Genomic DNA, 16,403 nt, shown 5'->3' with positions numbered 1-16,403 from the left:
CCCGGCCACCGCAGCCTCCACCTGCTGGGCTCCGGCGGTCCTTCTGCCTCAGCCTTCCAAATAGCTGGAACTACAGGTGCGCACTACCATGCCCGGCTAGTTTTTTGATTTATTGTAGAGATGAGGGCTCGCCAAGTTGCCAGGTGGGTCTCGAACCCACGGGCTCAGGCAATTCACTCACCGCAGCCTCCCAAAGCGCAGGATTACAGGCTGAGCCACCGAGCCCAGCTGGGAGTTGGAATTTTTAAATAGTGAATGAGCACATTTAAACTTAGACAAAGCCAGGCGTGGTAGCTCACACTGTAAGCCCAGTACTTTGGAGAGAAATACCAGAGTCCAGGAGGTTGAGACCAACCTAGGCAACACAGTGAGACCTCATCTCTAAAAAAAATTTTTAAATAAAAATAATTAGCCAGGCGTGATGGCGTGCACCTGTTGTTCCAGCTACTTGGAAGACTGAGGTGGAAGGACTGCCTGAGCTCAGCAAGTCGAGGCTGCAGTGGCCGTCAGCAGCATGCCACTGCACTTCAGCCTGGGCGACAGGGTGAGACACCAACTCAAAAAAATTTTTTTGAATAAAAATAAAGATATACCTATATACAAAACAAAACCAAAAATTAAAAACTTACACGTTGTTACTGTATATCACTCTTGTGCATATATTAGAAAATATAAGCAAAAATATTAAGAAATTCCTATAATTCTTCACATTCAGAGTCACTCTTCTTCTGAATCATTTTCCCACGTATAGTCATTAGTGTCCGAGTGGTGAATTACTATACGCTGATAATCAGCATTTCTTAAGTGTATTCCACTACTGTTTTCTTACAAGCTGCTGACGCCTGGATTACAAATTTCGATGGCGGAACTTTCTTGATTTCATCTGAAGGGGCCAGCAGAGGGTGTCCAGACAACAGGCAGCATGTTTCTTTTCCAGATGGTCCTTATATAATTTGTTGGGAGAAACATGGAGATTACAGTTGCCAGTTGCGGAGTCATCCTACCAGGAGTAATTGTTGGGTTTGTGCGTGTGCAGGCAGTGATGCCACACCACATGCCACGACCTGGCCAACTGCGATCGTAAAATGCATCCATGGTGAAACATGTTAGGACTTCAAAGATGTTCCACTGCAGAGAACACTGACTTTTCGCACCCGTGAAATATGAAATTTGTGGAATGTAATTCATCCTTCTCTCCAAGTTTTGCTAAAGAAATGATGGGGGTTTTTAACCTCCATATGAACTCTTTTTTAAAAAAATTGGAGTGTCACTCTGTCACCCAGGCTGGAGTGCTATGGCATGCTCCCAGTCACCACAGCCTCAACCTGCTGGGCTCAGGCGATCCTTCCAGCTCAGCCTTCTAAGTAGCTGGAACTGCAGGTACACGCCACCACGCCCGGCTAATTTTTTGACTTATTATAGAGATGAAGTCTCCCCAAGTTGTCCAGGCTGATCTCAAACCCATGGACTCAGGCAATCCTCTCACCTCGGCCTCCCAAAGTGCTGGGATTACAGAAGCATTTTTTTTTTAATAAACATAACATTAGTAATTTAACCTCAGGGCCTATTAGTAGGTTGTTAATTTTGAAATTGATTTCTATTGGTCCTATAATGTCTTTGCAACTGTCCTGATGGTTTAATATGAAATTCTGATACCTAGTAGATAGAGAGTTTGAAATTCTGATACCTAGTAGATAGAGAGTTTGTTAGGGGTAGAGAGGACTGTGCACAGAAAGCAGCAAACAGCACTGCTGGGTTCCAATACTGGTACTTTTGGTCTGCTTATGAGTCAGTGTTACAAATCCCTGAGAGGGCACATTTTGGGGAACAGCCCTTGCAGGGAAGCCACAATGCCAGCATCTCTATTTTTACATGGTGTATAATAGTGTTTATTTTGTCTAAGTAAATATCTGACAGTAAATATTCAGTTCAACTGGTTCTACGAGGGGACATTACCAAGTCACAAAATCTTTACCTGGGTGGGGGGTGGGGGGGAATGCAGGCATCTGTGTAAATGAGGTAAGAAGCAGCCGATCAAGGTTGAGGTTTTCTGTATTTTCCCACCTGGCCGGAGTTTCTTTATAGTGGTCTTGCTTGAGGCCCAGGTGTTTATGCCACTGATTCTTCAGGCGAGATCAGCAGCAGCAGCAGCATCACATGGGAACTTTTAAAAATGCAAATTATGGCCAGGCAAGGTGGCTCACACCTGTAATCCCAGCACTTTGGAAGGCCGAGGCCAGAGAATTGGTTGAGCCCAGTAGGTCGAGCCTTAGCAATATAATGAGACCTCGTCTCTACAAAAAAAAAAAAAAAAAAAAAATCAAAAAAATGAGCTGGGTGTGGTGGTATGTGCCTGTAATCCTAGCTACTTGGGAGGCTGAGGCAAGAGGATTGCCTGAGCACGAGGGTGAGGCTGTGGTGTGCCATGATGGTGCCACTGAACTGCAGCAGTGGGTGACAGAGTGAGACCCTGACTCGAAAGAGAGAGAGAGAGAGAGAGAGAGAAAGGAAGGAGGGAGGGAGGGAGAGAGAAAGGAAGGAAGGCAGGCAAATTGTCCTGTCCCCACTTCAGACCTATTGAATCAGAAACTGGGTGGAGCCTGGTCTCTGGCTTAGCCCTCTGGTGATTCTGACTCACACTCAAGTTGGAGAAGTACTGTTTTAGCCGGTGTGTGGCAGGGCAGAAATTCACTGTGCACTATACACTTTGCTTCCCCCAAAACTAAATCCAAACCAAGATTGCTGCTGTCACAAAGAAAAGGGAGAAGAAAGCCCAATAGAGGAAATCCCCTTTCCCTGGGCTCATCACCAGCAGGCGACCAGAGACTCCCATCCACCCCCTCACCCCTTCTGCTAGGAGGGAAACATGAGAAGCCAGCAAGACTGTGGGTTTTTACATGTCTGAGTCCGTCTTCAGGCTCAGAATTACGGATGAGAGGTCTTGGGAAAATACTGCTACAGCTGCTACAGAAGGTGCCCATATCAGCTGTGACAGATGCCCTCTGCTGTTGTCAGTAGGCCTCTGTTTAGAAGCACTTCTCTCCTTTTTCTTTTCTTTTTTTTTTTTTGAGATGGAGTCTCACTCTGTTGCCCAGGCTGGAGTGCAGTGGCACACCCTTGGCCACCGCAGCCTCGACCTGCTGGGCTCAGGTGAGCCTTCTGCTTCAGTCTTCCAAGTAGCGGGAACTACAGGCACATGCTACTATGCCCAACTAATTTTTGATTTATTGTAGAGACAAGGTCTCACCAAGTTGCCTGGGCTGGTCGTGAACCCGCGGGCTTAGGCAATCCACTCGCCTCAGCCTTGTAAAGTGCTGGGATGACAGGCTGAGCCACCAAGCCTGGCCTTCTCTTCTTTTTCTAATCTGCACTGGAAAACCACAGCGTTAGGACTGGGTATATAATAAATAAAAGTAGATTCGGATTGCCTATTCCTGAAAGACATGGAATTTTGTTTTGTTTTGTTTGTTTGTTTCTAGAGACAGGGTCTCACTATGTTGCCCAGGCTGGTCTCCAATTCCTGGCCTCAAACGATCATCCCACCTCAGCCTCCCAAAGTGCTGCGTCTGGCCCCGTGGAACTTGTTAAGGTGTTTTCTGACTGCTGCTTCTGTACTGATAGATAAGGTGTTACTTTAACTATAGCTTGCAAAGATGTACAAGCAATTTTTGTGCACCTGTTTTGTGCAAAGCTTCATATTAAGTGATGGATAATGTAAAGGCCAATGAAATATTCTTTATGGCCACATGGAGCTAACTGGTAAAGGCGCACAAACCCTTACAGTGCAACATGGTAACTGCTAAAATGGGGGTAAACACCAGGCACAGAGGCTCATGCCTGTAATTCCAACACTTTGGGAAACCAAGGCTAGAGGATCACTTGAGGCCAGAAGTTCAAGACCAGCCTGGGTAACATAGCGAGACCTTGTCTCTACAAAATTATTTTTTTAATAATTATCCAGAAGGCCAGGTGCAGTGGCTCACACCTGTAATCCCAGCACTTTCGGAGGCCAAGGCAGGTGGATTGCTTGAGCCCAGGAGTTCGAGACTAGCATGGGCAACATAGCAAAACCTTGTCTTTACAAAAAAATCTTTTTAAAAACCCCAAAACAGCTGGGCTCGGTGGCTCAGCCTGTAATCCCGCGCTTTGGGAGGCTGAGGTGAGTGGATTGCCTGAATCCGCGGGTTCGAGACCTGCCTGGGCAACTTGGTGAGACTTCATCTCTACAATAAATAAAAAATTAGCCAGGCATGGTAGTGAGCACCTGTAGTTCCAGCTACTTGGAAGGCTGAGGTGGAAGGATTGCCAGAGCCCAGCAGGTCGAGGCTGCAGTGGCCGGAAGTGGCCACTGCACTCCAGTCTGGGCGACAGAGTGAGACTCCAACTCAAAAAAAAACAAAACCCCAAAACAACAACAAACACATAGCCAGTGGTAGTGGTGCATGCTTTTAGTCCCAGCTACTTGGGAGGCTGAGGTGGAAGGATCCATTGAGCCCAGAAGGTCAAGGCCACCATGAACCATGATCAGGCCACTGCACTCCAGCTTGAGGGACAGAGTGAGACCCTAACTCAAAAATAAATAAATACATAAATAAATAAGATGTACATGCAGAGAGGCAGGAGTCCCAGTCTGTGCTGAGAGTCATGGAAGCTTCAGCAGAGGATAGCCTTTGGGCTGAGACATATAAGATGAGTAGGCCTTTACCAGGCAGAGCACTGAGGGGCAAGAATTCTACAGAAGGAACAGCCTGTGTAAAAGGATGGACGTCTGTGAAAGCTTATACACTCAGGAAACTTCAAAGGGGAGACTGCCCTACAAGATGAAATAGACGATAAGCTTTTAAGAATAAGAATGAAGGCATGTGTCTTCAGCGTGATGCCCAAATCCAGGCACGGCAAGAAAGTTTCCTTAACCAAAACTGCCAAGAAAGGCTTGGAACTGAAACAGAACCTCATGGAAGAGCTTCAGGAACGTGTGGACACCTACAAGTTCACTTTCATCTTCTCTGTGGCCAGCGTGAGGAACAGCAAGCTGCAGGACATCCAGAATGCCTGGAAGCACAGCCAGATGTTCTCTGGCAAAAACAAGGGGATGATGGCGGCCTTGGGTCGGAGCCCAGCAGATGAATACAAAGACAACCTGCACCAGGTCAGCAAGAAGCTGAGGGGCGAGGTGGGCCTTCTTTGCACCACCGCCCAAAGGAGGAAGTGAATGGTCCACGAAATACAGAGCTGGACTATGCCCGCGCTGGAAACAAAGCAGCTTTCACCGTGAGCCTGGACCCAGGGCCCCGGGAGCAGGTCCCCCACTCTGTGGAACCACAGCTGAGGCAGCTGGGCCTGCCCACTGCCCTCATGAGAGGTGTGGTGACCCTGCTGTCCGACTCCGAGGTGTGCAAGGAGGGCGATGTGCCAACCCCAGAGCAGGCCCGCGTCCTGAAGCCCTTTGGGTATGAGATGGCTGAATTCACGGTGACCATCAAATACGTGTGGGATGCACAGTCAGGAAGGTTCCAGCAGATGGGAGACGACTTGCCAGAGAGCAACTCCGAGTCAGCAGAGGAATCAGAGTCTGAGGACGACGACTGACAGAGTCAGGACTAAGGGCCTCCCTGCCCCTTCTTGGTCCCACTGGGGACCGCCGCCCTCCAGAAGGAGCAGCTCTTCATCTGGCTGTAGATGAAGACAAGGGAGGGTGATGGGCACTGACTGTTCTGTAAAAGTCAAACTTTGCAGGTGTCTCCCTGGAGACAACAAAAGACTTTTCTGAGGAAAAAAAAATAAGAATGAAGAGTAAATGAAGAGTAAGCCTTTAAAAAGGGCCTGGTGGCCCAGCCTGCAATCCTAGCACCTGGTGACTCAGCTGGGCCTGGTGGCTCAGCCTGCAATCCCAGCACTTTGGGAGGCCGAGACGAGTGGATTGCCTGAGCCTGCGGGTTCAAGACCAGCCTGGGCAACTTGGCGAGACCTCATCTCTACAATAAATCAAAAATTAGCTGGGCGTGGTAGCACACACCTGGAGTTCCATCGACTTGGAAGGCTGAGATGGAAGATTCACCTGAGCACAGCAGGTCAAGGCTGCAGTGGCTGTGAGTATGCCACTGCACTCCAGCCTGGGAAACAGAGTGAGACTCCGACTCAGAAAAAAAAAAAAAAAGGACATCCTCATGGCAGAGGATGAACTAGATTTCAGAAACTACTGGTAAGGGCTTTCAGTAATCCAGGTGAGGGATGGTGTGGGCATGACTAAGGTGCTCACCTGTTCATTTACATGTAATTGTTGACTACTGCTATATGCTAGACATTGTTCTAGGTGCCAAGGTTTAAAAGGTGGGCAGGACAGATACTGTCTCTGCCTTCATAGACCTTGCACTCTTGGGCGAAAGTCAGAACTTAAATAAATACATAAATAATTACACTTGTGTCACATGTTTCACAGAGGAGAGGTACAGTTCCAACAGTTGATAGCCATAGTTATGACCTTATCTGTGGGTGTCAAAGAAGGTTTCTCTGAAGAAGTGGGTTCTAAGACTGGGCAGGTGCAACTGAGTCCAGTGTGCAGGCTCATACCTGTCATTCTAGCACTTCAGGAGGACGAGGTGAGAAGATTGCCTGAGTCCAGGGGTTCAAGATCAGCCTGGGTAACTTGGCGAGACCTCGCCTCTACAATAAATCAAAAAATTAGCAGGGCGTGGTGGTGCACGCCTGTAGTTCCAGCTATTTGGAAGACTGAGGCAGAAGGATCACCTGAGCCCAGAAGGTCGAGTTTGCACTACAACCTGGGTGACAGAGTGAGACTCCAACATTAAAAAAAAAAAAGAGGCCATTGCTTTGTTAAACTCTGCTGTCTCCACAAGGCTCTTTGAGCTACGGCCACCAAGTTTCCTTAGCTTTGGCCCCCTCCTCTGCCTTGGGGAGGTGAATCAATCTCTCTCTCTCTCTCTGTCTCTCTCTCTCTGTCTCTCTCTCTCTCTCTCTCTCTCTCTCTCAAATTTGCTTTCTAAATAAACTTGGCTTGAAAACTTTGCTGGCTGCTCTAAAATTCGTTTTAGAGACCGGGTATGGTGGCTCATACCTAAAAAGAGAGAGAGAGATGCAACTGAGCTATCAAATGGCAGTCATGACAGAGTGTACTTTTGATTCCAGATACCTGAATACACTTTCCCAGCCTCTGGATGTGGGCTTTGGCTTTGTCATTTGCTATGAGCAATGAAATGTGCATGGAACTGATTCGCACCATGGTTGAACAGAGGCTTTGAAAGTTATTCCTCAAACCAAGTGACCAGACAGACTACCTGTACAATGATCACTTGTATACCTAATCCTGAATTTAAAATAAAATAATTTTTTTTTTAGTTTGAGTCTCACTCTGTCTCCCAGGCTGGAGTGCAGTGGCACGCTCACGGCCACCACAGACATGACCTGCTGGGGTCAGGCAATCCTTTCACCTTAGCCTTCCAAGTAGCTGGAACTACAGGCATGCATCACCACGCCCAGCAAATTTTTTAGTTTATTGTACTGATGAGGTCTCACCAAGTTGCCCAGGCTGGTCTCAAACTCCTAGCCTCAAGCAATCCTCTCGCCTCCACCCCCCAAAGTGCTGGGATTACAGGCGTGAGCCACTGTACCCAGCTGATTCCATCTTTATAACATTCTGGAAACAAAAATATTGGGAGTTCACTACAAAGGAATATGCGGATATTGGGGAGGGAAAAGAATTGTTCTATATCCTGATTGTGATGGTTACATGACTGAGTTTCTAAAAATCTTTGAACTATGGCTAAAAGGGTAAATCTCACTGTATGTAAAGTAGACCTCAATAAACCTGAGCAAAACTGGAAATAAATGAGAAAGGAGGGTTGTTGTGGAGAGATACATACTGAAATATTTGTAATAAAGCATATCATCTGAGATTTGCTTTGAAATAATTGGGGAAGGTATTGGTATGGGCATCTAGATGGAACAATGTTGGCCTCAAATGGGTACTAGTTGAATGTGGGTGGCAGTCACATTAGTCTCTCCACTTTGTTTCAAAACCCTGGCAGGGTGTGGCGGCTCATGCCTGTATTCCCAGTACTTTGGGAGGTGAGACGAGAGGATTGCCCGAGCCCAGGTTCAAGACCAGCCTGGGTAACTTGGTGAGACCTCGTCTCTACAATAAGTCAAAAAAATTAGCCAGGTGTTGGGGCGCACATCTGTAGTCCCAGCCCAGCAGGTCAAGGCTGCGGTGGCCATGATTGTGTCACTGCACTCCAACCTGGGCAACAGAGTGAGACTCTGACTCAAAAGAATAAAACACACACACACACACAAAGAAGCCAAGGGCTTCATGAAGTAGGCTGTCCCCACAAGCACCCACGTAACCCAGAGCAGCAGATGTGCAAGACAGTGGGTGGGGAGGGCTTGGCCTTTTGCACCATGCCATTCAGAAAGCAGCTCTGGTCCAACCTTGGTTGTCACCTTCCCCTGCATTCCAGAGAGCATGGGACTGGCCATGGGAGGCTGCCCCGGTCTGAGGGAGCAAATAGCTAACAGCGTCTCCGAGAGGGCATCCACCCCCCTCTTTTCGTGGGAAGGTCCTTAGACCCAGCGAGGCATTTGGCAAACAAGCGAATCATCAGCAGCCTGGGTGGGGTCCAGGTGGTGCCGTGCCCCAGACTTTCTGGAGCCAGGAAGCTAGAAAGGTCAGGGACTGGCCGGTGCCACGCTTCACAGCCCAGGAGGCCTCTTGGGGTTGCGTTTCAAGGGAGTGGGCACATCAGAAAGGACCCGTCTACCTACTGGAACGCACATCACAATGGCCTGCGAGCTCTGGCTTCCTCACTCTGCCTTGTCTTCAGCCCCTCTAAGCCCAAGAATCATCCCGGGAAAAGGAGGTGGCATTGAAGGAGTGAGGGAGGAGGGAGGAGGCCAGTTGGGGTAAAGTGTCAGCAAGGGGTAGGTGACATTCACGTGGCCGAAAAAGACAACGCGTAGATTGGGGGTGAGCTTGAAGACAGGTTATGGGACACGCCTTTGGGATAGGAGAGTCTTCAGCAAGTTTGTGCCTAAAGGAGCTTGAGTAGAAACATTTAAATGCTAAAAAAAAAAAAAAAGTAGTCTGAGTGTGGTGGCTCAAGCCTGTAATCCCAGTACTTTGGGAGGCCAAGGCGAGAAGATCGCCTGAGTCCAGGGATTCGAGACCCGCCTGGGCAACTTGGTGAGACCTTGTATCTACAATAAGTCAAAAAATAAGCCGGGTGTGGTGGTGCATACCTGTAGTTCCAGTTACTTGGAAGGTTGAGGCGGAAGGATCGCTTGAGCCCAGCAGGTTGAGGCTGCTTTGGCCATGAGCCTGCCACGGCGCTCTAGCCTGGGCAACAGAGTGAGACTCCAACTCAAAAAAAGAAAATTCAAGAGCTTTCATTTTGCCCAGAGAAAAGGGATGGCATGGAGTAGCCATATATTATTTAGTCTGTCTCCTTTTCAGAGACCTCTGGTCCTTCTTATTTGAGGGAGACTGCCACCTCTCACCTTCCCCACCCCCACTTCCATTCAGATGGCTACCATAGCAACAGCCATGGTAACACTGTGGCCTGACTCTGGCTAGCATTCTTTGGTCCAGGGGTGGGTCTTGACCCAAGCTGGCTAGCCGGAATGCATCTGGGAATTTGGAATCAGAATTGAGCTCTTCCAGTTCCGTCTGTTTGCCTGATGAAACGGAGCTATAAAGCTGGGCACTACTGGTGGCTTGTTCCACCAGATGAATGGAAGGGCAGGCAAAACTGGTTAACAGTGCCAGAGAAAAATGATGCAGTCCCAAAGAGGTATATATGGAGAGAGTCCAGAAGAGGGTCCCCGGCTCCAGCCATGCTAGGGATTGGCCGCACACAAAGGTTCCCAATAACCTAGGATCTTTGCAGTAAAGTCAGATTTTTGTTTAAGCTCATGGGAGTTGGGTTTCTGTGACTTAAAACCAAGTGTCCTGACAGAACTCTATGCTAAGAAAAAAGAGAATGTGGGCCAGGAGTTGTGGCTCATGCCCATAATCCTAGAACTTTGGAAGACTGAGGAGGAAAGGTGGCTTGAGCCCAGGAGTTCAAGACCAGCCTGAGCAACATGACAAGACCCAAATTCTGCAAAAAAAACAAAAACAAAATAAAGCAAAAAAATTAGCAGGACGTGATGGCGTCTACCTGAAATCTCAGCTACTCCAGAGGCTTAGGAGGGAGGATAGCTTGAACCCAGGAGTTCAAGCCTGCACTGCATTGCATGTTGCTGTGATCATGCCGTTGTACTCCAGCCTGGGTAACAGAGTGAGGTCCCTACTAAAAAAAAAGAGAAAGAGAGAGCATGTGGAGAGTATATACACATTTTGAGGATGAGATGCTATAAAACAGTTCCTACTTCTGAAAGAAGTGGGAGAAAATACTGTCTACTGAAAATCCGAGATGCAAGGCTAAGGTCGGAGCCTTGAAGACAGTGGAAAAGAGTGTTTGACCAGTGAGATCATCCTTTACTGAATTCTCTAATCATTACAGCAGTTAGAGGTAAGGATCTGAAATGCAGTGTATCAGGTAAGGATGGTTGTTACCAGGAAAGTTCCAGACTAGCCATCAAGAAGAAACAAAGATCTTTTTTACTCTTTCTCATTAACAACGCAGCCTGGGGGGAAAATACTGCAGGAGCTAGGGGACACTTGATTCTCCTCTGAAGTGTGGACATTGGAAGAAATTTCATCCTAGAAATATCTGTCAGTTCTCAAAACAGACCGCAAGGATTTAGATTTCTTATCACATGAAAAGCTACTAGTGTTATTTGAGGACAAGCATTTCAAATGAAGCTTAAACAGGATTAGTGACATTTTAAGAAAATAACTCAGTCATCTCCTTGTAAACATCAACTAACTACAAACGAATCATAGATTTTCAGAGTGTCCATCTCTCCAGCCAATTGGGAGCAGGAAGTGGGTGGGACCCCCACTGTCTGTGAGTCACCCTCTCTCTCCTTGCCTTTCTGGGTTCTCTACTAGAAGATGAGCTCAACCAGATGAATTCCCACTCTCAAGAACCTGCTGAAACCCCAGGGCCGGTCTGAGCTTGTTAGGCCCTCGGTAGACTCATAGCCTTAGTTCTCCCAAGGGGATCAGACCCTTTGCATGATCAGGGTGTCTACAATTTTGCCATTTCAAGAATGCTATGTTGACGGGATCACACAGAATATAACCTTTAGGAATTGGTTTTTTCCCTAAGCATAATTCTCTGGAGATTTATTCATGTCATTGCATACATCAATAGTTCTTCCTGGTTTTTTTGAGTTTCACTCCATCGCCCAGGCTGGAGGGCAGTGGCACAATGAGGGCTCACTACGGCCTCGACCTCCTGGACTCAAGAGATCCTTCTGCCTTAGCTTCCCGAGTAGCTGGGACTACAGGCTCGGGGTGCCACCATGCCCAGCGAATTTTTAAAATTTTTCTTTTTTTGTAGAAATGAGGTCTCTCCATGTTGCCCCGACTTGTCTGGAACCCTTGGGCTCAAGCAATCCTCCTGCCTCAGCTTCCCAAATTGCTAGGATTACAAATATGAGCCACCACGTCTAGCCTTGTTTGTTAAGTAGCATTCCATAATATAACTTCATCAGTTTGTTTAACCACTGACCCACTGAAAGACATCTAAGGTATTTTCCAGACTTTAGCTATTATAAATAAAGATGATATCAACATGCATTACAGGCTTTTGTGTAAATGTAAATTGTCACTTCTCTAGGTTAAATGCTCAGGTATGAAATTGCTGGGTCTTATAATTATCGTTTAGTGTTTTCACATCACTGCCAAATTGTTTTCTAGGGTGACTAATTCATTTACATCCCCACCAGTGATGTATGAGAGAACCGGTTTCTCCATATTTTTACTGGCTTTTGGTGCTGGTTTTTTTTGTTTGTTTTTTGTAGAGACAAGGTCTCACTATGTTGCCTAGGTTGGTCTCAAACTCCTGGTCTCAAGTGAACCTCCAGCCCCACCCTCCCAAAGCACTGGGGTCCCATGCCCAGCCTGGTGTTTTCACTATTTTTCATTGTAGCCATTCTGGTAGTTGTGTAGTCATGTCATGTGGGCTTTTTTGTTGTCGGTGGTGGTGGTGGTTTTATTTTGAGTTGGAGTCTCACTCTGCTGCCCAGGCTGAAGTGTAGTGGCATACTCACGGTCACCGCAGCCTCGACCTGCTGGGCTCAGGTGATCCTGCCACCTCAAAGTAGCTGGAACTACAGGAGCGCTGTCACGCCCGGCTAATTTTTTTGATTTTGATTTATTGTAGAGATGAAGTCTCGCCAAGTTACCCAGACTGGTCTCCAACCCGTAGGCTCAGGCAATCCTCTCACCTCAACCTCCCAAAGTGCTGGGATTATAGGCGCGTGCCACCACGCCCGGCACCATGTGGTTTTAATGCACATTTCCCCAATGGCTAATGATGTTAAATACCTCTTCATGTGCGCTTATTAGCCTTTTGAACATCACCTCTGGTGAAATGTCTCTTCATATCTTCTGCTCATGATCTAATTGGATTGTTTTATTTTAAGAAAAGACTTTCTCTTCATTTATTCCTTTTGTAATACTCTTTTCTTTATGTGGATATGAGTTTCTGACCTACATAATTTTCCTTCTCTCTGAAGAACCCTTTTTTTAACTTTTAAATTTTTTATTTTAATGATGGGGTACAACTCGGGGTTAGGTATACAAAAGCTCATTATGCGGGTACCCTTGTTGATGAGGTGTGTCCTCTCCCCCAGAACTTTTAAGTATTTCTTGCAAGGCAGGTACAGTGGTGACCAATACCCTCCATTTTTATATGTCCGAGAAAGACTATTTCTTCTTCACTTTTGAAGGATAATTTTGCTAGATACAGAATTCTAAGTTGGCATCTTTTTCTTTCAACACTTTAAGTATTTTCTCTTCTTGCTTGCATGGTTTCTGAAGAGATTGACGTAATTCTTACCTTAATTCCTCTACAGGTAATGTTACTGTTGCGTTTTGTGAGTTTTTTTTTTTTTTTTTTTTGAGTTGGAGTCTCACTCTGTCGCCCAGACTGGAGTGCAGTGGCCGCTCCCGGCCACCGCAGCCTCGATCTGCTGGGCTCCGGCGATCCTTCCGCCTCAGCCTTCCAAGTAGCTGGAACTACAGGCGCGCACTACCATGCCCGGCTCATTGTTGATTTATTGTAGAGATGAGGTCTCGGCAAGTTGCCCGGGCAGGTCTCAAACCCGCGGGCTCAGGCAATCCACTCACCTCAGTCTCCCAAAGCGCGGGATTATAGACTGAGCCACCGAGCCCGGCTTTGTGAGTTCTTTATAGAGACTAGAGACTAATCCTTTGCCAGATACATGGTTTGCAAGTATTTTCTCCCACTCTATAGCTTATCTTTGCATTATCTTAACAGGATCTTTTAAAAGTAAAAATTGTTAATTTTGACGAAGTCCAGTGTATCAATTTTTCCTTTATGACTCATGTTTTTGGTATCAAAATTAAGAACTTTTTGCCTACTCCTAGATCTAGAAGATTCTCTCCCACTTAAAGAACCTGAATTCCAGCCAGTCAGGAAGTGGATGGGGCCCTTGTTGTGTCTCAGCCACTCTTCTTGCCCTCCTGGGTTCTTTAAGGGTCTCGACTAGAAGATGAAGTCGACCATGTGAGACTTAGGTTAAGGTTCATAGATCTTGGCCTACAGATGCCCCATTGTTCCAGCATCATTTGTTGAAAGATTATCCTTCCTGCATTGAGTTGCTTTTGCAACTTTGTCAGAAATCCGGTGGACATTCGTGTGGGTGTTTCTGGGTTCCCGACTTTATCCATTGACCTGTGTATCTGTGTCTCTACGAGTCTTGATTACTGCAGCAACAGTAAGTCTTAAAGCCAGGTTGATTGATTCGTCCCATTCAATTCCTTTTTAAAATTGTTTTTAGGTCACTGCTTTGTTAAACTCTGGTCAGGCCACATGGTTCTTTGAGACAGTCGCCATGTTCTCCTAGCTTTGCCCCCCTCCCCTACCTTGCGGAGGTGAATCCTCTCTCTCTCTGTCTGATTTACTTTCTAAATAAACTATTTCCCAATCTAAAAAAAATTGGTTTTAGTTATTATAGTTCCTCTGCCTTTCCACATACATTTTAGAATAATCTCATCAACATCTATAAAATTTTTCCTGAGATGCTGACAGAAATTTCATTAAACATGCATATCAGTTTGAGAAGAACTAACATCTTTACTATGTTGAGACTTCCAATCCATGAGTACAATATGTCTCTTCATTAATTTAGATCTTGATTTCTTTCATTAACCTTGTGTTCTTTTCACCATTTAAATATTGTACATTTTGTTAGATTAAATTGTATTTTCTGAGTAATTGTAAGTGGTATACTTTTAATGATATACTTTTAATAATTGTAAGTGGTATACTTTTAATGATATACTTTTACATGTTCATTTCTAGTACACATACAATTGACTTTTGCATTTTATTTTGTATTTTGTGATCTTCTTGAACTCACTTATGATTTCTAAGAGTTTGTAGAATCCTTGGAATTTTCTTAGTAGATAATCATGAGTGGTGACAGAAGACATTGTCATCATATTCCTGAGCTTAGGTGGAAAGCATTGTCTTATCATTAAGTAGATCAACTGTAAAATTTTTTTGTGGATGCTCTTTATCAAGCTGAGGAAGCTTCCTTCTACTCCTATTTTCTGAAAGTTTTTATCATGAATGGGTGTTAAATTTTGTAAAATGCTTTTTCTGTATTGAATGATATAATACCATTAATTTTACTTTAACCTGTTAGTATGATAGGTTACATTGATTTGTTTTTAAATACTAAACAGCCTTGCATCCCTGGGATAAAATTCACTTGATCATAATATATAGTTATTACATATTCTGACAAATCATATATGCTAATATTGTGTTAAGGATTTTTGTGCCTACATTCATGAGGGATATTGGTCTATAGTTTTGTTTTTTTTCTTGTTTTTGGTATCTTTGTCTGGCTTTGATATCAGGATAATACTAGTTTTTTGTTTTGTTTTGTTTTGTTTGTTTGTTTGTTTTTGAGTTTAGTCTCACTCTGTCGCCCAGACTGGAGTGCAGTGGCCGCTCCCAGTCACTGCAGCCTCTACCTACTGGGCTCCAGCGATCCTTCCGCCTTGGCCTTCCAAGTAGCTGGAACTATAGGCGCGGGCTACCACGCCCAGTTGATTTTTGATTTATTGTAGAGATGAGGTCTCGCTGCCCAGGCGGGTCTCAAACCCGCGGGCTCAGGCAATCCACTCACCTCAGCCTCCCAAAGGCACAGGATTACAGGCTGAGCCACTGAGTCCGGCTAATACTAGTTTTATAAAATTAATTTTATGTGTTCATTGAGTGTTCCTCCTGTTTTCTGAAAGAGAATATAAGGAATTGCTGTTAATTCCTCTTCAAATATCTGGTAGAATTCAATTTCCTTTGTATAGGAGTATTCAAATTATTTTATTTTGAGTAGGGGGTCTCACTCTGTTGCCCTGGCTGAAGTGCAGTGGCACAATTATGGCTCACTGCAGCCTCAACATCATGGGCTCATGTGTTCCTTCTGCCTCAGCCTCCCAATAGCTAGGACTACGGTGTGCGCCACCATACATGGCTAATGTTTTGACTTTTTGGTTTTTGTTTTTTGGTTTTTTTTTTGTAGAGACGAGTTCTCACTATTTTGTGTAGGCTGGTCTCAAACTCCTGGGCTCAAACTATCCTTCTGGCTAGGCCTCCCAAAGTGCTGAGATTATGGTGTGAGCCACCACACCTAGCCCAGGTTACCTATTTTGCATTGAGTGGAATTGTAGTTATTTAGTTTCTTTTAATTGTCCAATAAAGAGCAATGATTACACTCTTTATATGTTATTTTTATTTTATTTTATTTTATTTTATTTTATTTTATTTTATTTTATTTTATTTTATTTTAGAGTCAGAGTCTCAGTCTGTCAACCAGGCTGGAATGCAATGGCACACTCACTGCCACTGCAGCCTCGACTTGCTGGGCTTAGGTGATCCTTCTGCCTCAGCCTTCCAAGCAGATGGAACCACAGGCGTGCGCTACCATACCCAGCTGATTTTTTTTATTTTTTTTATTTTTTATTTTTATTTTTTGAGTTGGAGTCTCACTCTGTCGCCCAGACTGGAGTGCAGTGGCCGCTCCCGGCCACCGCAGCCTCGACCTGCTGGGCTCTGGCAATCCTTCCGCCTCAGCCTTCCAAGTAGCCAGAATTACAGGCACGCGCTACCACGCCCAGCTGATTTTTTGATTTATTGTAGAGATGAGGTCTCGCTGCCCAGGCGGGTCTCGAACCCGCGGGCTCAGGCAATCCACTCACCTCAGCCTCCCAAAGGCGCAGGATTACAGGCTGAGCCCGGCTT

The 16,403-nt window shown here is 45.7% G+C and overlaps 1 protein-coding gene and 1 pseudogene across 1 annotated transcript in view; both read left to right on the top strand.

The window, feature by feature from the left end:
• The first annotated feature begins 3,162 nt into the window (after nt 1–3,162).
• RPS6 (ribosomal protein S6) overlaps nt 3,163–16,403 on the top strand; it is a 33,504-nt gene continuing 20,263 nt past the window's right edge. Inside the window, exons 1-2 of the mRNA XM_021718872.1 lie at nt 3,163–3,167; nt 12,291–12,297. Coding sequence (XP_021574547.1) covers nt 12,293–12,297 — 5 coding nt within the window. The 5' untranslated portion in view covers nt 3,163–3,167; nt 12,291–12,292. The remainder of the gene's footprint in view (nt 3,168–12,290; nt 12,298–16,403) is intronic.
• LOC103273855 lies at nt 4,865–5,589 on the top strand (annotated as a pseudogene).

Source organism: Carlito syrichta, unplaced genomic scaffold (assembly GCF_000164805.1).
Source record: "Carlito syrichta isolate Samal-C Ts95f unplaced genomic scaffold, Tarsius_syrichta-2.0.1 Scaffold113135, whole genome shotgun sequence".
NCBI lineage: Eukaryota > Metazoa > Chordata > Mammalia > Primates > Tarsiidae > Carlito > Carlito syrichta.
This window is presented reverse-complemented; position numbering and strand designations above follow the sequence as displayed.